Source organism: Abramis brama (genome assembly GCF_963993115.1).
Source record: "Abramis brama genome assembly, chromosome: 5".
Lineage (NCBI taxonomy): Eukaryota > Metazoa > Chordata > Actinopteri > Cypriniformes > Leuciscidae > Abramis > Abramis brama.
Window position 1 is genome coordinate 41,034,031 of NC_139967.1, and position 27,528 is coordinate 41,061,558.

General features: G+C 36.5%; 1 protein-coding gene across 4 annotated transcripts in view; it reads right to left on the reverse strand.

The window, feature by feature from the left end:
- The window catches only part of arhgef12b (Rho guanine nucleotide exchange factor (GEF) 12b), a 79,398-nt gene that overhangs the window by 25,736 nt on the left and 26,134 nt on the right, over positions 1-27,528 (reverse strand). For 3 of the 4 annotated variants that reach the window (XM_084115022.1, XM_084115020.1, XM_084115019.1), the window contains exons 2-14: positions 21,011-21,031; positions 18,093-18,187; positions 10,199-10,297; positions 9,788-9,837; positions 8,412-8,469; positions 8,093-8,286; positions 6,532-6,651; positions 3,663-3,791; positions 3,450-3,575; positions 3,281-3,373; positions 1,250-1,360; positions 971-1,063; positions 842-884 (exon numbers count right to left, since the gene is read on the reverse strand). In XM_084115022.1, the coding sequence (XP_083971148.1) occupies positions 842-884; positions 971-1,063; positions 1,250-1,360; positions 3,281-3,373; positions 3,450-3,575; positions 3,663-3,791; positions 6,532-6,651; positions 8,093-8,286; positions 8,412-8,469; positions 9,788-9,837; positions 10,199-10,297; positions 18,093-18,187; positions 21,011-21,031 (1,232 nt within the window). The remainder of the gene's footprint in view (positions 1-841; positions 885-970; positions 1,064-1,249; positions 1,361-3,280; positions 3,374-3,449; positions 3,576-3,662; positions 3,792-6,531; positions 6,652-8,092; positions 8,287-8,411; positions 8,470-9,787; positions 9,838-10,198; positions 10,298-18,092; positions 18,188-21,010; positions 21,032-27,528) is intronic. The other variant, XM_084115021.1, reaches the window with a different exon arrangement.

A 27,528-nucleotide genomic window follows, 5' to 3' on the forward strand; every position in this document is an offset into this window, starting at 1 on the left:
CGAGGAGTTATGCACTAATGAGTTCGCCAACTAACTAGACATTTTGTGTGAAATGAATTTCAAGCTCTGGTGGTAGCTAGCCTTGTAGACGGAAGAGTGATTTCTCTTATAGGCAGATATGCGCTTTCTGGATTAGTGGGAGTGGCTTGCGGAGCTGTGCAATGTGGTGCATTGTGGGAGTTGTTGTCTTTCATACAAATGCGTCCTGAAGTTATTTTTTGTCTTTCCTCGGTCACGAAGGCACCAAATTCAATTTATTTTACATTTCGACTACATATATGACCCACTTTAAATAAAAAACAATGTTCAAATGGGTGGAATGCCCCTTTAACAAATACAACTTTTGATTTTATTATTAGTAAATGTTGAAATTAACATTAACTAAGATTAATAAATACTATAGAAGTTTATGTTAACTAATGAAACCTTATTGTAATGTGTTACCGTTATAATATTGGTCATTTATAGGTTATCAGTCATAACAGGAAAATAATCATTGACTTATCAGTATCAAGCAGAACATCAGTTCATCCCTATGATAGAGGAATGTATTGGTAACATCCTAGATTAATTACAGATATCAACATAACATCTGAATTAGCAATGCCCCACTTAGTCAGACAAACCCCATGTTTAATACGATTTATCCAAGTAGGAACTATTACTGGATCAACTTTCTTGTTGGTTCTAAAACATTTCAATGAAATAATGAGATTTTAAGTTGAAGGTCGGAGTTTGCACAACATTTTTATCAGCCTATCATTTCATAACTATCATTTCCATGAATGCTAAAACAAAGTGATTAAACAATGTGTTTAGATTTTTAGAGGTTTGAACTAACCCAGATCAGTGATGATGGATTCAGGTACTGTTACTTTCAAGCTCTGTTTAAAAACAAAATACAGCTTAGTCAGCGATCACATCATCTATGACAAGCTAAAGAATCAGAGCCTGTTGTAAGGTCCCTCACAGCTGTTTTGTCTATGAAGAAGGTATCCATGAGGATTCGTCGTGTCTCTTTGGAGCTGGTCTGTTTGTAAAGTTCAGCATAGAGGTAGCACAGCTGTGAAGTGAGAAGGGAGATGAGAGGCGCTTTAGTGATGTGACTCATCTGATCTGAGACCAAACTATAAGCATGCAAGAGAGATTCATGGAACATGGAAAGTCCTTTATAAATATTTTGTTAGATGCCTGGAAATTCCAGGTTTGTGTGAGAGGGTTTGTGGGTAAGAGGGGTGATCGATCTCACCAAAGGCGCAGGGTCAAACTGAGAGACCACATGATGGATAAAAGCTGCCAGGTGAGCAGGCCGAGATTTCAGGAGGTCTATGCTCTGAAAACAGCTACACTGGCCATTTATCTGGAGACAGAGAGAGAATTATTTACAGTACAAGGAATGCACAAATTCTTATATTATTAAACTTTATGATTTAAATGGCAAACTTAAAAAAGCCTCAAAGCCTCATAAACAGCGTTGCCTATATATCCCAAAAGAGTTGACTCATATTACTATGAATGGGAGAAACTGCAACGCACTATATGGTGGAATAAGTTCCACCTTCTAAATAAAAGAGCCAAACATTGTGTCACAGCTTCGGTTCTCATAGAAACTGGTAGTGTCCCGAGACTAGCGCTTAGTACTGCACATGTGCATTGGGTAGACCAACCTGAAATATGAAAAAAAATTCTAAAGCTACCTGTATTTGAGCATAAAGTAAAGTAAAATTTTCCAAACAAAACAGAAATGCACGTGATTGGGAATTTTGCGTGAGGTCGAAAGATTTGCCAGTGCAGATTTCGCAACAGGTTCAAGTTGGTAACACTGATTCGACGCGTTGACCAACAGAAAGCAAAGGCTATGTTCACACTATCAGTCCAAACTCAATTACCGATATTTGTTTATTTGATTTGTGTGTGGCAATCGTTTGTTTTACGGATTATCTGCTGCACTGGGTTTTTATGACAATGTTGCGTTGGTATGTCTATGGCAAAAAAAAAAAAACAGCAGTGACATGGAGGGATTTACAATACAGTTGTTGTCTTAAAACGTGAAAATGTGTAGCTGTAGCGCTTGACTACTATGTGTGTGGGTTTGTTCCATGCTGCCTTCTCCGTCTGTCTCAAAATTCAAAAAGGTGTGTAGACCAGGATTTCAAACCACATTATGAACTTAGCTTCAAATGGATTTGTAAAAGTGTTACTGTCATTTGATGTGATTTTTTTGCCTTTCAGACTTTCTAAATATGATCGGATTCCAATCAGATAAGCACAAAAATCGGATTTGGACAGAACAAGGATTAAGTGACTTATTAGCGGTGATTCATGCATTAGTACACCATTGCCAATAGACAATGGAATAAACATACTGAGTGCTGTTTAGTACAGCCTTCATATCAGAAGCTCACCTATGATGCCTAAAAATGCTATGTAGGGGCCCCGATATACTTCAAGCGAAATTGTGTGAACAATTGAATTGGTGTGACATAATATAGAACAAAATCAAGCGATCATTTTGGAGTTTGTTTCGAAAGTTCGAAACAGCTTGCCAAAGCAAACTACGGAAAAGTTAATTGCAGCTGGTAAAAACATTCGTACTACAATTGGTCCATAGATAATAAGTGCTCTGTGGCTCTTCCTTTTTCATTTCATTCCTTCTATTCAGTCCATCGAGGTCAGATGCGAGTAAAAGCATGAACATATTGGAGAGTTTCTTTATAGTAGAAATTGAAGTTGAAAATCTAATTGAAAGTTTTTTCATGTTTAACTCTTTCCCCGCCATTGACGGAATTTTCTGGCAATCAATGTTTTCACTTATACGATAGGGGGGCGCTATTACTCATCTTCTGAAAGAGTACAGAATCTCCAGATGCAAAAATAAGCGAAACAGAAACAAGCGAAAAAAGCTTTGCTTATACATACGTAAGCTGGCGCAATCATCAAACATTTAACACCATATACATCAAAACTGCATAACGTTACTGAATGAAATGTCGACCCAGCAAGAGGTATAGGACTGTGAAGCTTTGGGGGTGTTGATGGACTCAATCTACTCGTTCTATGTTTTAATCATCCTTCTTCCAACAGACTGTTCGCTAACAGTCTACAGCTGAAAAGGAGTAAAACTTATTTTTACTCCTAAACGAAGAAGAAACAAGAACTACGGCATGAGTATATCGAGGCCTATCGAGTCACTAGTGTTTGGAGGAGAGCCCTCAAGTACAAAAATACAAATTGGCAGAAATAAACATACAGACTACAACCAAGCCACAGTCACCCCTACCTGTTCCTGCTCTGTGTCAAAGTCTTCGTCCTCAGCACCAATAATGTGTGCAACCGGACGAGAGGAGGGGCTCCCCATACTCGACTGAGAATCCTAAATGAGAAACGCACAATTTTTGCACAGCTCTGAGAAACTACATATAAAGCCATGAGGTCAAGAGGTCACTCACAAGATCAGGTGTGTCTTCGGCGTCCGGTGAAGGACAGGAGTTGAGGCTGTCTCGGGGTGTGGTCTTTGGGCTGTGGCAGGGGGTCTCTCTTTGGCATGGGCTCTCCGGGACAGGACTAGGAGTGACCTGCATGGAGCAATTGAGAGCAAATGTCAATTACATAGAGGAACCACAGATCTTCATTCAAGTAATGTGCTCGGGAGGTGTACTGACAGGGGTCGTGATATTGTTGGTCCACAATGGCTCCGTTCCTGCATCACCCTGCCAGGAAGGGGGTCGATCCAAATCTCCCCCTCCATCCTCCAGCTCTCCTTCACCTGGCCTTGGAGATATGGAGCCATCCTACAATATACACAAACTCTCATTATGATTGTAACATCATGACGTTTTGTTAGAACGTGAAGTGTAAGTTCCACACCACTAATGGGCATCGAACAAAATAATGACTGTAACTGAAGCCCTCAGAGGCTAAGGCATTATTTTATTTTGCCAAGTTTTCATGTAAAAAAGTTCATGTAAAAGTTCATGTAACTTTTCTCAGAATAGTTTTACATCCAGATCACAAGAAAAATAAGAAAAATGGAAATACTGAGCAAGAAAACAAAGTATGTTTGTAAACACTGGCATTTCATTTGGTCTCACCAACCTTGCAGAAATCATACACACATATAACGCGTCATAACCAGACACGGTGCGCCAAAACGCAATAAAAAGTGGCTTTTTCATGTATTCAGTTTTTGTCCTAACCAGTCGTGACAGCAATGCATCAAGAGACGGGGTTACAGTAAAGTTAAGGCGAGACACGGCAGGCAAAAACATAGTTTTTTTTTTCACTGGTCAATTTTGAGATTTTGGGATATTTGTCTTCAATAACATGTCTTCTTTCAGACTTGTGGTGAAAAAAAAGTCCGAAATACACATTTAGGTCTTTATTTTACTACACCTTGTCTGTTTGCGTCCGTAGATTTCTCAAAAATTCAACAAAAGTTGGCGTTCTAAATCATCCCGCTGCTCCGCGATCGCTGTCTGCACCCTGTCATCACATACACCGTTAGAAAGCTCTCTCTCTCTCTCCTGTACAATGCTGTCGGATCCAAATATGGTCATTTCCTTTTTATCAGCAACCAATTGTGAAAGTAAAAGGGGGGATTTAACTCTAAATTCGCAATCTCATAAATCTTTAAAGCCCGTTTTCTCAAAATGACTTTTCTCTCATACTCCAAGTCCGAAATCTCCACTTCAGTAGCACCTATATACACCAAACTTTCCAGTCTTGTACCTAGTTATATTATGAAGACATTTACAGAGGGATTTGTAAATATTTTATTCCTATCCTGATTTATATAACATTTTATTCCAAAAAACATGACGAAAATCATTTTTTTAAGGCTACTGACAGTATATTCTGATTTACAGGATAACTGAATAATACCCTATTCACCTGTAGTGTCTCGCCTTAAGTCACCTTTACATTTACATTTACATTTATGCATTTGGCAGACGCTTTTATCCAAACATTGCATTTCAAGGTACACATTTACATTCTTATCAGTTCTTGCTTGGCCTTGGCGTTGCAAGCGCCAACGCTCTACTGTTTGAGCTACAGGAAAGCCCCTTTATTTATATAGTGCTTTATGCAACAGATTGTTTTAAAGCAGCTGAACTGTGATAAACAGGAAAATAATGATTCTATTTTTAATGGTTTCTATGGCGTTCCGTTACTGATAATTAGCTTTGAGATAATATTAAAAAGGTTACATTTTTCAGTAATTTTTATTATATACTTTTCAATTTCGCTGCGAGACAGCAGTGTGCTTGCAGAGAGAGACTCTTGCTCATGCTCTTCTGATTGGCTGAGATTTGTAATTGAGTTTGCAGCATCTTGTAGCTGTGTCGTATCTGGCGTGGACAGACAAATTTGATTGACATTTTAATCTTATCGTGTCTGGTTAATGCATGGTGTAAGACTACATCAGAGTTATTTTAGTATCATTGATCCTATGATTATCTTGATATACTAGTTTGTGTTAATAGTTGGAACTACATTTAATTTTAGTTAAAGTTTTAGTAATTTTGTCGGATGTTTTTATCAATATTTTTAAAATATGATTGTCTATATAGTTTTTTATTGTTTTAGTTTATTTAGTTATTTCAGTACTTCACTTAAAGTCACCATGAAACCAAATTTGGCCATTCTTATTTTTTTTTGTATTAAATATTACAGTTACAGTTTTCTGTGCACATCATTATTCATTTATTTTTAAATTCATGTGCCCTCATAATCTTTCAAAATAACTTCCCCTCCCTCTTGCAACGACATTTCTTCTCTTTTCTGTTGAAATGTTTTTCGGTGCGAGGTCAGGACAATCTGTCACTCACATTACATCACAGCAATAGCAAACCACAACGATCAAATTATCCAATCAATTCCCTATGGACAAAACATTTTTTTCTTTTTTAAGAAGCCGTTTCACTCGAAAATGAAACACAACAGGGAAACAATAGGGAGCACTTCTGTTTCATGCCGGCTTAAAACCAAACAAAAATGAGAAATGTTGCCTTGGCAACTAGCTGAAACAAAATAAAAACATTTATTTTTAGGTTTTTTTTCAGTTAATGTTTATTTTATTTCAAAAAAATGTTTTTTTTATGGATTTGGTTTTAGTTAATGATACATATTCTGGACAACATTAAATGTTCAATCGAAGCTGAACCAGAGATTCTCCATTGTGACTTGTCACCACTGATCTATATAGAACGACATTATGAATGAGTCATTATATAGATCAGTGCTTGTCACACATTCCACGTGTTTTACTGATGAACAAAATTTCAAGTTACTTATTTATACATTTAGGGGAAAAAGTGATTGTGTGAATCTCATGAAGAAAAGTCTCGGTCATATTTCACCTCACACAAAAAAATATGATTCATAATGTCCAGACACAATCATTTTTAATATTAAATTAACATCTACATATCTTCTTTTTTTGTTGAGGTTTTAAACTCAAGAATCAAGAATTTCTCTGAATCAGAGGAAGTGTGTGTGGGTGTGTGTGTGTGCACATATATGAGTCTGTACCTGTCCAGTCCCAGTGGGCTTGCTGAGCTGCTCCTGGTGCTGTGGAATGTGCTTCTTGGCGTCCTGGTTTTCCTTCAGTAGTTTAGGTGTAGGGTTCCTGCTGTACTCCTCCGTCATGGCCTGTAATTTATCAAACATCACAGCAGCTCTGATCATTCACACATCTCTTGTAAGAGAGGATGTGAGAATGAAGACAGACTCTGTCACAACATCACGTGGTTGATAAATGTACACTTATGTGTATGAGCTCAATGACAGTCCTAACCACACATGAGTCAGTCTGTAATTATAGCTTCAGTTCTGCTAATTAAGACATTACTTTCCCATGGTTCAAAACCAAATGTGTGCTACATAGGTCTACAAATATTAACAGGTTGCAGAACAGACACTGCGTGTGTTAAGCAACTGTGGCAGCAGCATTGCAAGTAGTCTTAATCAGCTTAATCACACAATATTTTATAATAATAAAATACATTTCTTGAAGAAACAAAATAATATATTAAATAAAAAAATTATAATACACATCTTAATTTGTAGATTTTAATAGTCCACTCAAAATAACCAATGTACACTACTGTTTAAAAGTTTGTGGTTGGTAAGATTTTTGGTAACACTTTAGACATTCTACTAACTATAAGTAACTTTGCAACTACATGCCAACTAACTCTCAGAGTATTAGTAGGCTTTGTGCTTAATATCTGCTAACACTTAAATTTGATGATCCACCAACAGACATTCAACTAAGTAACTTTGCAACTACTTCAACTTATTCTACTAACCCTAACCTAACAGTCGACTAACAGTCTACTAATACACACTAATGAGAGTTATATGACATGTAGATACATAAAGTGGACCATCAAAATAAAGTGTCGCCAGATTTAAAACATTTTAAAAAGTATCATCTTATGCTCACCAAGATTGCATTTATTTGATCAAAAATACTGTGTTAAATATTATTACAATATTATTTTTATTAAAATAACTTTTTTAAATATATTTTAAAGTGTAATTCATTTCTGTGATGGCAAAGCTAAATTTAACTGTCACATAACAGAAATAATTGTAATATGCTGATTTGGTGCTCATGAAACATTTCTTATAATTATAAATGTTGAAAACAGATGTGCCATTTATAATTTTTGTGCAAACAGTGATAAAAAAAAATGTCAGTATTTGATGAATATAAAGTTTAAGTAGAAATATTTTGTAACATTACAAGTGTCAAGTGTTTTCTGTCGCTTTTGATCAATTTAAAGTGTTCTTGCTGAAAAAAAGTTAATCTGATATCAAACTTTCGATCCTTTAAACGGTTATGAGGAAATACTCAATCTAGCAACCCAGAAATTATTTTTGTGAAGAGCCACAGCTCTGTTATCTGTCTGAAACACTCTCTGTATGAAAGCATGTGACTGCTGTTGTATTTTTGCTGCTGTGATGCCTCAAACACACAATGAGTTACTGTAGTAAAAGGCTTACAGTTCTATGATAGAAAAAGAACGAGGCCTGATGGAGATCAAGGCTGTTTTTCGGTGATCTGAGGACAAGACTGAGTTCTTACCCATACAGGCAGAGGGGTGGGTTTGCGCTCCGAGGGGTTGGGGGAAGAAGAGGAGCGGTCTGGACCGATGGGCCCCGGGGAGTGAGGGGAAGTGAGCGAGAAGAGAGACCCCTCCTCCACCTCGCCGTCTGAGAGGGGGATCTGAGGCAGGCCTGGCGGTCTCCCCAGTACGGTTAGGGCCACATAGGAGCCCGCTGTAAACAAACACACACACAAATAGGTTATCTGTACAGAGAAACCAACAACTGCACAGTATTGTTCACTTTAAATGTGAATAACTTCAGTAAAATGATTCAAGTGAAAGCCACAGGCTACTTACATTTTATTAGCTTTACAACTTCTACATGATTTGAATGTGTAACTAATGTCCCATTGACCTGCATGAAAAAAAAAAAAAAAAACACACAAAACTGATTAAATTTATAATGATACTCAACATTAAGAGCAAAATTGCCAGTTACTTTGTCTATTTCTGCACCAGCAACAAAAATAGTGCCAAAAATGCTTTTTATTTAGTTTGTTTATGAGTTTTGCACGACCAAACTACATTTCCCATTACTCTCTGTGACAGCATGATAATTGTATATACACACAGATAAAGCATAAATTACAAACCAAACATAACGTCCTTTAGATACACCAATGCTCCACTAAAGCTTCCTGTCTTTGTTGGGTAGTGGAAATGAGAAGAAATATAAAAAGGCCCAATGTGTCCATTTTATTCTGACAGAACTGATGTGAAGGTACACAACTGTTCAAAAGTAAGACTTTTTTTAAACAAATAATATTTTTAATCAGCAGGGACGCATTAAATTGATCAAAAGTGACAGTAAAGTCATTTATAATGTAACAAAAGATTTAAAACAAAATCCTGAAAAATGATTCACAATATAAAAACACAACCGTTTTCATCATGGATAATAATAAGAGTTTCTTGAGCACCAAATCAGCATATTAGAATGATTTCTGAGGGGTAATAATGCTGAAAACTCTATATGGTATATTCATTTGTAATAGTATTTTACAATAATACTGTTTTTACTATATTTTTGATCAAATAAATGCAGCATTGGTAAGCACAAGAGACTACTTCACTTACTGAGCCCAAACTTTTGAACGGTAGCGCACGTCACATCATATTTATGACATGTTAAGATTTCCAAACTCTTAAGTATGACCAGAGAAATATATACATCTATTCTTCTTTATTCCGCCAGCAGGAGGCAGAACACGGCACCCGAGGCATCCTGCCGACATCAGGTGAGCCCGTCTGGAGAGCTCTTTTGTATTGTAACCTCAGGGCTTAAAGATTTTTACTCTATTCATTCCTTTTATAATTGCTTTTATTTTGTGCTTATTTTTTCTATGCAAAGCACTTTGAATTGCCAAAGTGCGAAATATTAATTCCCCTCTATGTAAAGCATTTTGAATAACTGTTTTAATTTTCCTTGCTTTTATTTTGTGATTATTTTTATTCCTTTCTATGTGAAGCACTTTGAATTGCCACAGTGTATGAAATGTGCTATATAAATAAACTTGTCTTTTGCCTTGCCTAAAGACACAAGCCCAAATAACAGTTTCTGGGGTTGGTCATACAGACTACGCCCATTTTTAACTGAATCTCAAGAAGTTATATTATAATCTACTAATAAATCTGAACTTCATCACAGTGGAGTTCCTGATGGTCATCATCACCTTTATGATCCGGTCGCCTGTCTGAACACCAGCTCGCATGGCAGCTCCATCTACATGCAAAAGAAGAGAAAGAGAGATCATGCAGTCTGCTGGAATAAAAAATATAAGTTCCTTGATCTGAAACCGTCATTGTGCCATAATATCGCCACAGTACAGTGTAAGAATGATCACAAGTAGCTTGAATACACATTTCCACTGCCTCGCTGTAGTTACTGGTAAAAGCAACTATGTATTTAGCACTGTCAGTGTCGTAATTATACCGTACTGTGTAGCACAACTGGATAATTATCTAAGGCTGGGTAGTTAAAAGAGACAAGTGTGTGTTTAAGTCAGTCGTGAAACTGCTCTGCATGTGCATGCTATGGAGGGCAAAACAAGGACAATGAACAACACGGTTTGTGTCTTTCTTACCCTCTTTTACAAGCTGTACAAACACAGGGTTATCGCCGCTCACTGTCAGCCCAAAGCCATTCTCATCTTTCTGGATGATGACACAACGCTGCACAAGCCCTAAGAGACAAACAGACAGAAAGATAGGGGGATAAAGGAATGGAAAGATATGGAGGGTGCAGGAGAAAGGATGAGGACTTGGTAAGTAGCACTCAAGGAGCTGTATAAAGAAGAGTGTGTTATTCCTGGTCACATACAGTATAGTGGTTGTGTGTATGTAAAACCAGACCAAACGGTTGAGAGACTGTAGGTGAACGCACCGAAAATGATTTCAAGGCCTTGAGCATGCCAGATGCACTCAGCCATAAAAGAGCTTTAGAAACGACATAAACAACAAAAACCTGTTTCTTTTCTGGCATGCCAGGGACTTCATAGGAAGTCTATGTGAGAAAATGACTTGTAAACGCAAACATACACTACTGTTCAAAAGTTTGGAATCAGTATTTTTTTTTTATTATTATTAAATGAATTATTTAATTCAGCAATTATGTATTCATTTGATCAAAAGTGACAAGACATTTATATTGTTACCAAAAAAACCCTGTTCAAATAAATGCTGTTCTTCTGTTCTTTCTATTCATCAAATGATACCCAAAAAAGTATAATGGTTTCAAAAAGAAACAGAATAACTGTTTTCAATGTTTCTTGAGCACCAAATCAGCATATTACAATTGCATTTTAAAATCTATTAAAATAGAGTACAGTTTTTTTAACTGTAATACTATTTCACAATATTACTGTTTCACAAATAAATGCAGCCTTTGTGAGCATAAGAGACTTCTGTTAAAAACATTGTACTGACCCCAAACTTGAACAGTATGTGTGAATATGTGGAAAATATGCTCAAGGAGAAATGGGAAAGATTTTAGATATCAAAGTAAAGATGAAACAGAGTCTGCAACCCATTTTACTTTTGTATTAAGAAGTATTTCCAAGAGAAACAAAATATTCAACAAGAAAAAAAGTCATTATTTTCAATTAATATTAATAGAAGGTGTCAGAGTAGGAGCAAGTTATTGCATTACGATGAAAGATGTCTTAAGAATAATGTGCACTGATAAATCGCAATTTTCATTAAGATCAGAAAGGTGTATTAATAAAGTAAATGGGGTCAATTTTTATTTCAAACTGGCATAACCTTACAATACTATGAAAATTATATACTGTATTATATATTTTTTTGTACAGATCATAAATTAAGTGCAAAAAAAATGCAAGTTTATAATAATGAAATGAAAATTATGAGCACTTACAAATAAATACATCATAATACAGCAGGAAAGAGTTGTGAACATACAAAACACTTGTGCACTACACAAATTAAGATTTATTCAGCCCATATAATTATTTATTTTTTGTTTAAATTTGAATATTTCAGTGTGTAAGCATACTGTTATTCCGGATCTGCCAATGCAAATGTATAGCCTACAGAAACTACAGAATGATTTATGCCTTACTGACTGGTGTCTTTTAACTGTTTTTACATGGCCGCTGCTTTTGTGAAGAGTGGAAGTGTAAAAAAAAAAAAAAAATCAGATAAGTATCTCACCAGACTGGATCAGCCTGCAATGTGTTTACATGAAGCGTTTGGTGTAGCTCATAAGCCATTCATGTGTGAAGGCTACAAAGCGGATTTCTCCATTTGTGCTGCTAACACAAAAACACACATGCACTCGCAAACACTCGGGCTGAGTGTAGCCATTGTATTGGACTTGATAAACCTATGCACTCCAAATTTGTGACAACCACACTCAATAAAACAGGACTAGACGACCCGCCTTTGGAATTGTATTGCTTTATGGATGTCACATCTGTCCTAGGTGTGTCTTTCAATCCACTTGGAAGTTGTTAGAAAGATTACTCCTCGTTCTCATGCATTATTATGCTTATCTTTTGTTTTATTGGTTGTATTATATGTGCAATTTTTATTCATTTATACATTTTGTATAGTTATTATTACACTACATTTAAATATAAACTTTGTCTTAACACAAAAACATATTTCTAACATTTTTGTGTACATGTAATGAGTTGGTTATACAATTTTTATCCTAAATTTTGAGAAAAAGTACACTGATGCATGAAACATTCGCACAGGTTTTATGCGCAAAAATAAGCATGTATGCGTGGTTAGTGGACGAGACCCCCATGTGAGAAAACTAGTAAGTTGATTGTCAAAATACTGTATGAAAATTATGTGCTTATTTTTAAATTAAATTCTTAATGAACAACTTGAGCTGGGTGCACTTGGTCAACTAACCACAAAGAATTGGCTAAATAAAATGTTTCAAGCATCTGTTCATTCATTCTGTTCACTTAGATCAAGCAGATGGCTATGAAGAAAGATTAAAAGAAAACTAAAAGGCATGAACTCACTTTATAATAGATAAATAAAACAGCCAACGTGTAACAGAGAGAGACTGTTGCAAAAAGGCTAAGGTGTTTGAGGAAAAGGCACAGCACGTTACCTCAATAATGCAAAAGGACCAAGATTGTTGACGATTAAACAGGTCTTTGAGTAAATCCAAATCCACCAATTTATAGCCCGACATCAAGACATGCTAAAAGATTGTTGCAGGTTGAGTCTGATAGGCCGGCGGGCACAAAAGGGAAAGAATGAGGCTCTCTCTCACACACACACACACCACAGCAAAACTCCAGAGCAGCGGCAGTGACCCAGTGACTCTTACCGCAAGACTCTGGCCTTCCGTCGGCTACTACACTCTGAACAGGCAGTTCTGACAGCAGAAAACATGCGGCACACACACACACAAACAGCAAGAGAAATAATACGATTATGCAACAAAAATCTCATTAAAATAAGAAAAAGTAACTGATATATAAGTTTTGTATGGAGGAAATCTGTGGAGTTCAGCCGAATTTATCACATTTGAGTTTTTAAACTAAAAATAAGGGGGAAAAGGGTTTAAAAAAAACTAATTAATATTTTTAAATTAAATTTGTATAATAAATAATAATTAAATAATAATACAAGAATACATCTACATTTTTCTTATTCCAAGTATCACTTCAGTTTTTAAAATAAGTCACACTTTTACCAGATTTGAGGCAGTTTATCCAAAAAAATATATTTCAGATAAATGCTGTTCCTTTGAAATTCATTCATCAAACATTCCTGAGGAAAAAAACCCGGTCACAACTGCTTTTAACATTGTTAACAATATATATTCCTTATTTAGCATATTAGAATGGCTTCTGAAGAAGGGTAGTGTATAAATTGTATTGATTTATACATTTTGTATTCATTTGTATTAACACAATCCATATTTCCATCAGGACATTTTGAGTTGGTTGTAAATTTATGGATACACTTTATTTTAAGGTGTCTTTGTTACAGTGTACCTTCACCGATTTTTAACCCGCTTTGTATGGTTACAATGTCGTAGTATGTTTACTCGTTCTCCATGTTACGTGGACTGAGATTATGACTACAGATTATACTTCCGCATTTTTGTATCCTCGTCCACGGACAGTCGGATCGACAGAGGGTTATTAGCAGAAAATATTATTGTAAGGGGTAGGTTTATCACTGAAAACAGCATCGTACTGTGTTTACTCTTTAAACAGAATTATGGTAAAAACGGAACACCATGGCAACAGCTTTCTTACTTATTCATGACGATGTTTTGCTTAGGGTGGTTGTCCGGAACTGACGGTTTTCCCTTCTGGCCTAAAACTGTGTTCGTGGTAATCCAGTTTGAAATGCTGACTGAGTTTGAAATTTTCATTTTGAATATTTACGATTCTTTGCAGCCTTTAGCAACCGAATACAATGTGCTAGATCCTTCACTGGAAACTGAAAGTAACTCACTCCCTCTAAACGTTTACTCTTCGGATTCTTGCACCCCAGAAGGATACAAGTCAGCACTATTACGACTAAATGTTTGCTAAGAGGTATTTCCTACTAAAGCAAGGCAGTAGTTGAGGCAATAAGCATATCCATAGCAGACTGGTGAGAGTGGCCTTGGACAACAACAAGCCCAGTGCATTATGGGTGTTGAAGTTTTCCTACCTATTTGGCAAATGGGAAGACGACAGCCTTTTCTCTCGGTTTTCTCTATCAGGTATCACCGATTTAAAAAAAAAAAAATAATAATAAAATAATCGCCTTTCTACTGTATAGGCAGCCGAGTTTTATTGAAAGCTCATTTTGCCAGTGGTGAAGTAGCCCTTTAAATACTGAGTAATATTAAATAATAACACTAATTTACTGTAGGGTTAAGAATAGGGTTTGGTTTAGGGTTAGTTAATTATGCATAATTTACTATTATTACTACATGTATAACAAGAACACTAAGTGTTACAAACATTTTAACCCAAATTTAGAAGAAAAAAACAATGTAATCTTATTGAAGGTTTAATTGCACAAAAATAAAGGTGTAGGTTAAATAATGGTTGTCAAACAGTCAGTTTATCCATGACCAACAGACAATGCTTCCCTTTCCTCCCGAATCATTTATAAAGCGATGACTCAAACCCATCTCAGACACACCCTGTATATCCTCCTTGATGACTCAGCTAGATCCCTTACTAAAATAAACTGTCATCATGAAATGAGATTTCCCTCTCCGATGGCCGCACAGCTGTGCGTCTCTGCAGCAGGAAGAGCGAGAGGGATTACAGGCCTGTGACAACATCCGGAACTTGTGATGAGATGGGCCTCCTACATAATGGCATAACCAGTCTGCTAAAACGATATCAAGTCCAAAGCTCTGGGAATGAAAGAGTTAAACTTCCATGCTGCATGGCAACATGGGCTCTGATGTGCTTGATTTGATCACTTCAGTCATGTCTAGTTAATCCCAAGAAAGATTATAAATGAGTCAGGACTTCAAATCCAGGTTTGAAACACAGATGTGTGAGGAGTAGAGAAAAGTATACAAAGAGCAAATTTTCAATGGTACGTGACGTTAATAAAGAAATTATACATTCCCACGGATCTCTTCCCATCGAGTGTGAACATGCGCATTTTGCATTTGTCCAATAAGCCTTTTTTTATTCCTCACTTTTGGTTCATGCATCTGGAACCAGCATTTGATATCGCTGTATGCTGAGTAAAAGTAACATTTAATTCCATGAGGGTAAACTGAGTGAAAAGAAGTAATGAAATGACAACCAACTGTTGACAAAATGAGAATGTTTAAAATAGTGCAGTCAAAAATGAAAAGTGTCTCTCATTTGCACTTACACATTTAAATTTCACATATTTCTGATTTTTTCAAACCTGCAATTGATTTGAAAGGTTTGTGGATCTGTGGTGAAGAAGATTTTTTGTGAATTTAAATGTTAGTCCCTACACAAAGCTATCGTATGAGAGCAGGCAAGTCTTGTAGACTTTATTTTTAGGCTTGACAGCCTCAGTTCTCATTCATTTTCAATGTATGGAAAAGTGCTGTGTAAACATTTGGCCGTTTGTGACCACCACAGTCAAAATAAAACTACACTGCAACCGCACCACACACATAGTTTGAGAAAAGAGTCAATTATATAATGAAAGTAAAAATGTCAGTTTTCAAGAAGGGTATTTGTTAAAAACGTCATGTTGGCCAAAACTGACACAACTGGGTCGAGTTCCATATGCATTTAAAATGTTAGAAATTTTAGCAAATATTTAACGTTACCTTTTATATGTTTCCAGTGTCATTTTTTCATTGTTATATTTTCATTTATACACCAGAGTTGAAAAGTTTGGGGTCGGTAAGAATTTTTAATGTTTTTGAAAGTCCCTCATGATGGCTGTATTCATTTGATATAGTAAAAACAGTAATATTGTGAAAAAAAAATTTCTATTTAAAATAGCCATTTTCTATTTTAATACGTTTTCAAATGTTATTTACTCCTGTGATGGAAAACGTTGAATTTTCAGCAGCCAATAGGGGCCATTCACACAGAGCGCGTTCGTGTGGTTAAAAAAAAACAGGTCAGAGAAGCGGAAAAAACGCAACACATTTTTTCAAAGTTGAACTTGAGCACCACGTTTTTAGAAAGCTGTCACGCACAAGACCTGCAGAAGTTGCGAGACGTGAGCGCAACAGTTAAACGGGTATGTCTAGCGCTTTTACATCGAAAAACAATGGAAAAGTAGTGCAGTGGAATAGAAAAAACCCTTACTCCAGTTTTCAGTGTCACATGATCCTTCAGAAATCTTTCTAATATCAGGGCTCCAGGTTGACATTTGAGAGCAGTGGCACCGGTGACACAAAGTTCTACATTTTTTTTACATTTTTGAAGATTTCATAGCACTGCACATACATTGTGTCACTGTGTTCATATCAGCGGCAGCATCAGTGTTGTGTCTACCCTCAACCTGCCCATAGCACTGTAATATTAATCCTATTTAATAATTTTGTCTCTTGGAAATCCACATTTGACAGTAGCATGAGTTGACAGTAGCATGAGTTGAGATGTGGATATAAATGTATTTTTATTTTAAAAACGCATAACTGTTAACATTTTCTTATATTTTTTTACATTTTTATACAGTATTAAATATTCTGACTGTTTGAGTTAAGACTCTACTCCTATTCAAATTGGCAAAATATTCTAAATGCAAATGCACAAAAACTATAAAATACTGTAATTATGATCCAATACTCCTTTAATAAATTAAATACTTGTCTGCATTCTATGTGAATATCCCACCTTTATGCCACAACACCACAGTTATAGTTAGTGTACAATAAATCCGTGGTAACTGTTGGAGATTTGTGGATCGAAAAGCCTTTAACTGGATCGCTGTGGCACAATATTTATCCTGTTTTTAGCAGCAGTTTTGTTGAGAAAGTCAGCGCTGTTTCATCAAACTATTTTAAAATCACAAGACATTTGTACTTTGTATCGAAAAACTCTGCGCTGAATTCGAACGTTCTCACCAGATCTTCTCGCTGTCTTTTGGGCCGAGCTGATCAATGGTCCGTGTGGCGCAGTTCAAACGAGAAGTGCTGTTCATTCCGCTTTTGGTGCATTTGTCATCGAATGTTATAAGCAACAGAATAGCAGCGCTTACTAGTTAGCCAAATTGGTAGTGGCATCAGTGTGACCTCTAACAAAATTCAGTCGCATCAACAGTAAAAAAGTTAGCAAAATACGAGCATTTAGACGCAGTCTAGAGCCCTGGATATGCTGATTTGGTGCTCAATAAACATTTCTTATTACTATCAATGTTAAAAACAGTTGCTGTTTAATGTTTTTTAACTGTGATGCATTTTTCAGAATAGAAACAGCATTTATATAAAATAAATCTTACAGACCCCAAACTTTTGAACGGTAGTGCATGTTGCAGATAAGCCAATAATATAATGTTTAATGACAGGTTTTATTGTTTATGGGTAAACTACCCCTTTAAGTGTTGCACTGAGTCACATTACTCAGCGGTGGCCAAAAGTCAAAGTCAGTGTTAAACCTTTAAACAAGGTGCTACTCCAGCATTTAAATGATGATTGAGGTCCCTGTGGTCCCTCTGATATCACAGCTTGACATGTTCCTGCTGTAATTATCTTTATACAGACTGAGGCAGTCCAGCAGCACAAGTTGGGTCTGCATTCAATCTCTCAAACAATAAATCTACAGACATGCAAGTTCAATGCTCTTTAGAGCAATGTGCACTATATCTGCACAATATCCAAGCTGTCACAACCCAGATATATGCATTTCATTACAAATAACCTGATTAACTTCGTCAGTTCCTGTTAGCTTTCAAACTAAATAACTTGAAAACACTGAAACCTCTAGTTTTGCACCACAAAATATTCTTGAAATGAAGAAAACGAGAGAGCGAGACAGTTGTGCATTATTTAGATGTCTTTCAAGAGGAGACAAACAGGCGGGTTCTTACCTGTGGGGTCAAACTCATGCGAGGGGGGGACTGACGCCTTGTCGCTTTTGGGCTTTTTGTCTGGGGGATGGTCCTTGCTGAGAATACTTCCTGTCCTGTGCGCACACACACACAAAAACGGGAAAAGGGGTCACCATCACCGCCACATCATGCTATTCTTATCCAGCAGCACACAAAAACTAGACAGGAAATTTGGATCCACTTACAAAAGGTCACACTCATGCCCCATGTCCAAAAACAGGCCCAGAGAGAGCAGACAAAACATTTCTGACCAACACAATGCAAACTACTGTTCACTGTGAATTCACCAATTACAAAAGAGCTATCATGTTGATGGGTCAGGATGGTTGCGTAGTCATCCATTAAGTGAATTCTGAGTTTAGCTTTAATATGGTACTTTAAAGGGGATACATTTATAGACGGCACTTCCCAGAGTGGGTTTTAGCATATTGTCCAGGTAAATTGAGAAAATAAATTTGTACTTTGCATTTATTTTAATTTAAAAAAAAATTTTGTCTCTATGACTGCAATTATTTAGTTGTTTTGCACACTTGTAACAAACAGCAAAGCTAATCGTATTTCATATAAGTCTCCATCTTCCCACCGGTCACAAAAAATGAAAGACACATTGCACATTGATTTTTGTTTTGATGTTACTTTAATTTACGAAGCCCCTAAAGCAGGGGTGCCAAATCCTGTTCCTGGACATCTACCTACCAGCAGAGTTCAGATCTAACCCTGATCTAACACACCTGTCTGTAATTATCACGTGCTCCTGAAGATCGTAATTAGTTGGTTTAGTTGTGCTTGTGTAACCCATCCACCCGGGTCCTTCTCACCCCGCTCCGTGCGGGTCTCGAACCCGGGTCTCCGGCGTGAGAGTCAGGCGCTCTAACAAGGAGGCTAAAGACTAAAGTTTACTCGCACAGCGACTACTAGCTGGCCTCCGTTACACTTGATCAGGGCTTGAGCTGAACTTTGCAGGAAGGTTAATCTTCAAAAATTAACGTAAATTTGTTAGCGTTCTCTCGCACATGTTTTGCGCTCCACGAGAAACTTTGCATTCACTCACAAAATGTTTGCGTTCCCCCCAGAAACTTTTTGAGTTCTTTGCGAGTGAACGCAAAGTTTCTCATGGGAACGCAAACGTTTTGCGAGAAAACGCAAAAGCATTTAAAAATATTTTTTTTCCTCCCCCACAAAGTCCCTTGAGGGGCTCCATATTAATTAAAACGTTGGGGGTCAGTAAGATTTTTTTTTTTTTAAAGAAATGAATAATTTTATTTCACATTCATCTAAAGTTTTTAATGTTACAGAAGACTTGCATTTCAAATAAATGCTGCTCTTTTGAACTTTCTACACATCAAAGAATGCTTAAAAAAAAACATTTAAAAATATGTAAGAATAGAAAAGTTATTTTAAATTGCAATTCAAAATATTACTGTTTTACTGTATTGTTGAACAAATAAATGCAGCCCTGGTGAGCAATGAGCATAAGAGACTTCTTTTAAAAACATTTTAAAAAATTGTACCGTCCCCAAACTTAGTGTAAAATGGGGGAAAAAATTCTTAGATACAAATTATGATACATTTTCCTCAAAAAAAAAAAAAAAGTGGTTGAAGACGATCAGGGGCCAGTTGCATAAACTTAGCCACTATAGTGATTTAAAATAAAAATAAAGGTTCTTTGGTTCTTTATTAGCATTGGTGGTTCCATGAAAAAACTATAATTCACAGAACCTTTCCATTGCACAAAACGTTCTTTATAGTGGAAAAAGGTTCTTCAGATAATTTAAATGCTCTTTACATGAAGAAAAAAAAAAATTATTTTATGAACTTTTGACTGAAAGATTGTTTGGGGAACCCGTAAAAAAGTTCTTCTACATCATTGCTTCAAAACAACTCTCTTTTGGAACCTTTTTTAAGAGTGCAGTTAAGACTTTCTTAAAGGGATAGTTAAGTCAAAAATGAAAATTATGTCATAATTTACTCACCCTCATGTTGTTCCAAACCTGTATAAGTTTCTTTCTTCTGTTGAACACAAAAGAAGATATTTTGAAAAATGTCGATAACCAGACAGTTGACGTGAGCCATTGACTTCCACAGTATTTTTTCTTTCCTACTCGAAATGGAAGTCAATGGATGCTGTCAACTGTCAACCAACATTCTTTAAAATATCTTCTTTTGTGTTCAACAGAAGAAACTCATACAGGTTTGGAACAACATGAGGGTGAGTAAGTAATGACAAAATTTTCATTTTTGTGTGAACTATCCCTTTAAGAATTAGTTTGGCCAACTAGCAGTTAACTAAAAGATAATCAGTCATACTTTTCTAATTCAAATTGGACCGACCTATCTTTTTATGTAACTGACTTTAAAAAGTTAGGACCAGCCTTAAAGAAAAAATTTAGATTACTAATTTTTAAGACAAGTCTAAGCAGTTTATGCAACCGGCCGCAGATTACGATTCTTATGATTCTTGATTGTTGTAATTCCTAGAATTTGGTGAGTTTTGCCATTTTTTAATTTGCATTTGATGAGTGTATGCTTTGGATCCTGCTCACAAGCAAATAAGCAAGCTAAAATGAACAGCTGGATTTTTATTAACTAACATTAGCAAAGATTAATAAATGCTGTAACAAATGTAGTTCATCGTTAGTTCATGTTGCATTAACTAATGTTAACAAATGAGACCACCTGAAAGTGTTACCGCCTGAGTTAATGCTGTGAATCTGAGCGTTTTATTTCCATTCTGTGTCACTGTGTTCATATCAGCGGCAGCATCAGTGTTGTGTCTACCCTCAACCTGCCCATATCGCTGTCTGCAGAAAACCGGCATTAGCTGTCTGTCTTCTCTCTGGGACTATGAGGGCGTTTCACTAGGAAAAAGAGCAACAGGAAGGAGGAACGGCACTCACCTGCTCGCTTTTTTGGGAAACCTGGAAGACAAAGAACGTATATTTTTAAAAAAAGGCTAATAGAAGTTTAACAATGGCAATTTGTTTTTCAAAAGTGGTACATCTACCATTCCAAAGGTCGGTGAGATTTATTTAATGTCAGTAAGATCGGTTAGACTTTTTTAATGAAAGATAAGTCTCCAAGGCTGCATTTATTGAATCAAAAATACAGTAAAAACAGTAGCATTGTTAAATATGATTACAGTTTAAAAAAACGGTTTTCCATTTTAATATATTTTTAAATCCAATTTATTCCTGTGATGGTAAAGCTGAATTTTCAGTATCATTACTCCAGTCTTCAGTGACATGATCCTTCAGAAATCATTCTAATATGCTGATTTAGCGAAACATTTCTTATTATTATCAATGTTGAAAACAGTTGTGCTGTAAAAAAATAAATCAGGATTTTTTAGATGAATAGAACATTTTTGTAACAATGTAAATGTATTCGTCACTTTTGATCAATTGAATGCATGATTGCTTAACACAAGAAAAAGAAAAATCTTACTGACCCCAAACTTTTAAAAGGTAGTGTACATGTGTGGTATAAACATTAACATTATTTTAGGATAACATCAAACATAAAATTACTAATTTCTAACTAGCCCATGTTGAAAGAGCCCACCACCCAAATCTCTACAATATTTATACACGTTAATATAAAAGTTGATTTTAAATAATTAATTTAGTAAAGAATTAGTTAAATAATAAGCTAAATTGTATTATGCAATCACCTAGAAGGCACATACCTCTCTTCTATAACACACCCTCTCACTATGCAACAATACATGTATGTATAGGTCATTTTATTAATATATTATAAATGATAAAGTAAAAGTAAAAGGTGAGCAAAATAACCATGCTATATACATTATGGTATGCGACAGTTAAATTATGGAGAGTGTATATAGCAAATAGCTATTCCTGCAGGAAATTCAACCCAGAAATGTTTTATATAGGCCTACTACATACTATTTACTGATATTCTAGTGAGTTATAATCTAGTAGCACAGATAAACAGTATAGTGGAATCTCTACTGGTTGACATACTGCCTCAGCAAACACCACTAATGACTGTTTCCAGACATATCCAAACAAGCCCACAGAGGCCAGGCCATGCATTATTATTTTTCTGTCTTGTTTGCTTGGGATCATTACATCATTATTTTTGCAGTTCTGTCTCAATTTTCTCTCCTTTATGTCACCATTATGTTGTAACTGCCTATATACTGTGTGCACCACTATTGGTGGTGTTGCATAATGAATTTATGTTTGACTTTCCATCACCCTAAACGTTCCCCTGCCGGTTGAGCAGCCCATAATCTGTTTGGTGTGTCTTGCAAATGGATTCATGTACTGTACAAGGATAAGATTCAGCTGTAAGTATTCCCTTCGGTTCCCGACCTTGTAAAGGTAAAAATGTGTCTGTTGTTAAGTAAATGGTCTTAAGTAAATGCCTGAGTTAAAGCAAATAGAAAGTCTCATTCAAGAACAATTCATTGACTAGTTGATTTCAAAAGTATGTAGTTTTGTACTACACTTCAAGCAGTCTGAACATGTTAAGCTGGTGTGACCTGGTTTTTCCAGCAGGGATTTCTGCCCTTGACCACAGAGCGGAAAAGACATTGGTTGTGTACAGTAAGGCTTTCATCTAACACAAGTTTGCATGTTTCCACAGACATCAGATCCTCCATTCTCATGAGTCACATGTATTTTTGAATTTGTGCGTCATCCTTTAACATGGCAGAGTACTGAGATAGATCATAGAGATAAACTCTGCAGCCGAACACGCAAGAGCCGCCGTATCTCATCAGCGAGCGGACCTCACTTTGGGAAGGAGCCTCTTTACAGAAATAGCTCAGACATCTTGTCCTCCCTCCCTCTCAGCTCCTTCCGCGGGTGTTTTTTGTTTTTGCTGCTGTTCCTTCCCCTCCACAATGGAGCTCCGCACGGGAACAATAGCCTTCACGTCAGAGCCGTCCCACTACACAGCAGCCCTGTGGGCCTGATTCCCGGAAACAGAAAGGGCTTCTGGCAGGGTCCCCTGTTTCCTGAATGTGTGAATGAGGGAGGGAGGGGGAAGGGGGCGTTTGGGGTGGCTAAGAGTGAAGGCAGGGGGCAGGACTGGGCCAAAATAAAATTTCTCAGGGCTTTGCTCCCTCACGCTTCCTACTTCTCTCTCTTTTCCAAGGCACAGCGCTCTCCTTCTCTGGAAAACTGTCTTTAAGCTTTCAGTGGTCAAAAAACAAAATCGCAGCTTAAAAATTCTCAAGCGCTGCCGATCCAGGCCACAACAATCAAAGCGGAGATAAAATGAGAACATCAATCCTCAAGGAAATCAAGGAGAGTTTTTATCCCCCTTAATGCTAAGTGAAATTGAAAAACAAAAATATGGACTCGAGAGAAAAGAGTTTGAAAATCTGATTCACTCTGGCCTCTTTTTCGAAAAAAAGAGGGGGAAAACTGTAATTATCTTGTGAGCTTTTGTGGAAACAGGAAAAGCCTCATAATCCAGTTCACAAGAGATTAGAGAGAGGAAAAGAGAATTAATGTCATGGTACTTTGGTTACTTTTCTTACTGAACTGTCTGAGTGAATCAAACCAACTGTTTTGTTAACCTGATTCACCGTTTCATTACAAAAAGAACCGATCCGAAAAGTGATTCATATGTGTTTGAGCATTGCTGGTTCTGAATCTAAACAGTTATAAGAAAAATAAGACTTGATTGATGAAAAATGGTTGACTTGGTAATCTCTTTCAGTATTATTTTTTTACTTGCACTCCAGCAAAAAAAAAAAAACTCTGCCTTAAGGCCCTTGCACACTGAGTCCGAAATTCGCATCCGAAATTTTCGCACGTTAAAAAATAAATACGGCCTCACGTTATGTCAATCACGCTTTGCACACTGCCTCCGAAACTTTCGTCCGTCAAAAAAAAAATTCAAATCAGGTTCGATTTTCTGCGTTTTTCGCATCCGTAGCAAGCATTTTGAATGGTGTTTTGACAATTCAGAGCCACCGAATCACGAATGCGAAAAAACGCATGCGATAATTTCAGACTCATTGTGCAAGGGCCTTTAGACCATATGACAAAATACTATTAAAAATGATGTTTGTTGGTATCGACAAACAACAGACTCAACAGCAGGGCTGAGTCCACTGAAGAGATTTCTACAGAGCCATGAATGTCACAGGTCTGTGCACAGTCTGTGTGCAGAAGCTGACAACACAGAGACATATGTCATAATAGATTGTCATAATAGACATAATTCAAAGACAATTATCAGTGAATAACAACTTAAATTTGGTCTTTTCCTCATACAAAGTTATCAAATCACTTAAAGACACGATGTAACGGAAGTAACGACAAATTATTTCTTATGCATGTTAACATACAATTCACCAGTTGTTGATTGGATGGAGGCAGATCTAAATGAGAGTTTGAAGACTCTGTAAGAATACTTTGTAGACTTTGTAAGAAAGGTTTGTGATAAGAATTGGAGAAGTCCGGCATACGTTGCCAGGGAGAAGTCTGTCATTTCACCGGAAAAATAAAAGAGGAAACACTACTATCAGTTCATGCATTCGAACCCATGAACTTGGTGTGGATAGTGCCATTGATTGAACAACTGGAATGCTGAACACATGAAAGGATGAATTGTTCGCAATAAAATCATAAATATGCATTTAGGAAATAGGGTCAGTTTCCATTTCGTGCCAACTTTAAGTTCTGGAATATACAGCCCAACTATTTTAATGGTGCTTTTTTCTGTTTTTGGAAGGCAGTCAACTTTCAGTGTATGGAAAAGAGCAGCTTGGTCAAGACACAAGTGTCAATAAATTATGACAAAGTTCATTTTTGTGTTAACAATACCTGTAACATTGTTCAGTGCAAGTTACCCCTGTCATAAAACCATTTCAGATGAACTAAAACTACAGAACTACATGGATTTAATCAATTAAACTATTACTGATGTCATTTCAGTCAAACAAGAGACGGTTCCCAGGCCACGTCTCTCAAAGACAACATTAGCATGCTGATTTACAAGCAGCAGCGTTAATGACTCTACAATAGCAGTAGATCTGTAATATGATGCCATTGTAACAGAGGGAATAATGATTATGCTAAGCTGCTCAGAGAACATTTAGCACCTCATTTTCCTGCATTTGATGGCCAACAGCAGCCTGGATTAAAGAGCCATTTGTGGGGTTTTGGTAGTATTTGAAATGATTTGAGCGTCTTTGCCTCACTGAGCTGTTAAGCTTATTAGTGCGAGACTGGACTTTAACCAAACACGATGTATACATTTGTCCATTTGTTTATTGTCTTCGTTGTTTCCATCCATTTTGTGTGTAACACTTATCTTGAACCCTATTGGCTGGCAAGTCTTAAAATATGTATGATCACAGCAGAACATGCCTCAAGCCTGATAGTAACAGCGGCCACACCTTCTGTCCTATTGCCCCCTTTCACTCTCTCTTCAAGTGCTTGAAGGATGGGGTCTCATCTCCAGCGCAACCTCTCCTTCTGCCCCAATAAACCCGATGAGAGCGACAGAACGAGTGTGCTCGGGGACGCACATTTCTTCACGCTAGACTGTCTCTTCACGTTTTATTATGATTAGGATGGGCTGGTGGGGGCAGGAGAGAGGGTGAGAGGAACATACATTCGTTGAAACTTGAGGGAATCCTGTTCTCTCAATTCCCCAGAAGATCCAAACACAGTACAGTACAGTACAAACGTGAACCTACATTATACACACAGGGGAAAAACAATCCCAGCAACACAAACAGAGCTGCCATGATCAGGAAATTTGGTGCTGATGATGAATTGTCAGACTTCTACTATTAATAATAAATTGTTCATATTTTTATGAGTATAATTTAATCGATCATCATTTTGATGAACACATATCGATTCTTAAATCCCAAGAATTGATCATTTGTCTATGCTGTCTTCAGTTGATGATTAGTTGTAGCACGCCTCCCATCCAATAATCGCAAGCTTTATGCTTTGTTAATTTTGTTAATTTAAAAACCATTTAAAAAAAAAATCTCATGCAGAAGTTGTTTTTTTTTTCAGAACAATCTTTATAATAATAATAATAATAATAATAATAATAATAATAATAATAATATAACAATATAAATATATGAAAAAAAAAAAAGCATTTACACAGATGTTTTGGGACAAACAATGTGTTTTTGTATGGTCAATTATTGGCTACAGACATCAATAATCAAATTTAAAAGTTTATTTATTGCTTATTAATTTGCAAGATTCTCTATATCAGGGGTTTTTCAAACTTTTTAAATGCCAAGGCATCCTAAAAACAATCCCCTTTTTGAGGCCCCTTTATTAGGCTTTAATATATAATATAATATAATATATGAAAAAAATGAAGCATTTAGCTAAATATGTTCAAGAAACATAAATATGCGAATTCTTTTTTTTTCTTTCTTTTTTTCTAAACATCCCTAAAACCCACACACAAACCTATTTAAACTGACATTTTTAACTGAGGTATTTTGAGTTTGCACGCTACACCTGTGGTGGGTGTGTAATTGTAAATTAGTTTTGTTACCAGGCTGTGCACATAATCTGTTATTTCCACCACTTAAACAAGCCACTCTTTATTAAAACATGTTGATGTTTTATTTCACGACTATGCATTTGCGTTGCCTCTCGCATTGATCTATTTGGTCCACAACTATTATAATAATCCTGATTTGCCTCACATCATTCTCTTTAGGAAACCTGTAAACCGTTGTCACCGGTTCTAACACTATAGCGACACTAACTCTACAGCGGTTGACCAGAACACTGCAATTATTTCTCATTTACTAGGTTACAATCAAATGACTTTCCCCACACATTTCGTGTCTGTCCTCTGCGCGCCATTTTATTTTTTCTGTGCGGCGCGACATCAGAAGTGCTCAGTCGCACATGTGCGCAGCATGGAGGGAACATTGGTTACAAGCTCCAATATGACTGGCTGACTTCTCCACAACTGAAAATTTAGGATCTGGAAGCAAAAACCAACTGTGGTTGTTGTTTAATATGTCCGCTTCCTGTCTTTAGTGGGTGGAGCTTGACCAAAATGCTGTAGAGTGGATGAGACTTTATGAAAATAGTCTAAGCAGCACTATTCAATCATTAAATTAAAGTGATTCCAAAATAGTTTGTTTAGCTTAAACACGAAAAACTCTCTTTCTCTTTAGATTCTGCTCTAAAGAAGCTCAGATGATTATAGAATTTCATAAACGTACAATGGGCAAGAGAACGTCTAATAGGCATGATACTGACTGTTTGTGAATGCAGATATGCGTTCACGACAGATGTTTGAGAACTGAACTGTGATTAAAGGGAGACTCCAGTGCTTTTTCTGTCCAGTTTCTTTGTTGCCATTGTCAACAACACATGCAAATGCTGCGGTCTGTGACTAAAACACATCCAAAGAAACAGACTTTAAACAATAG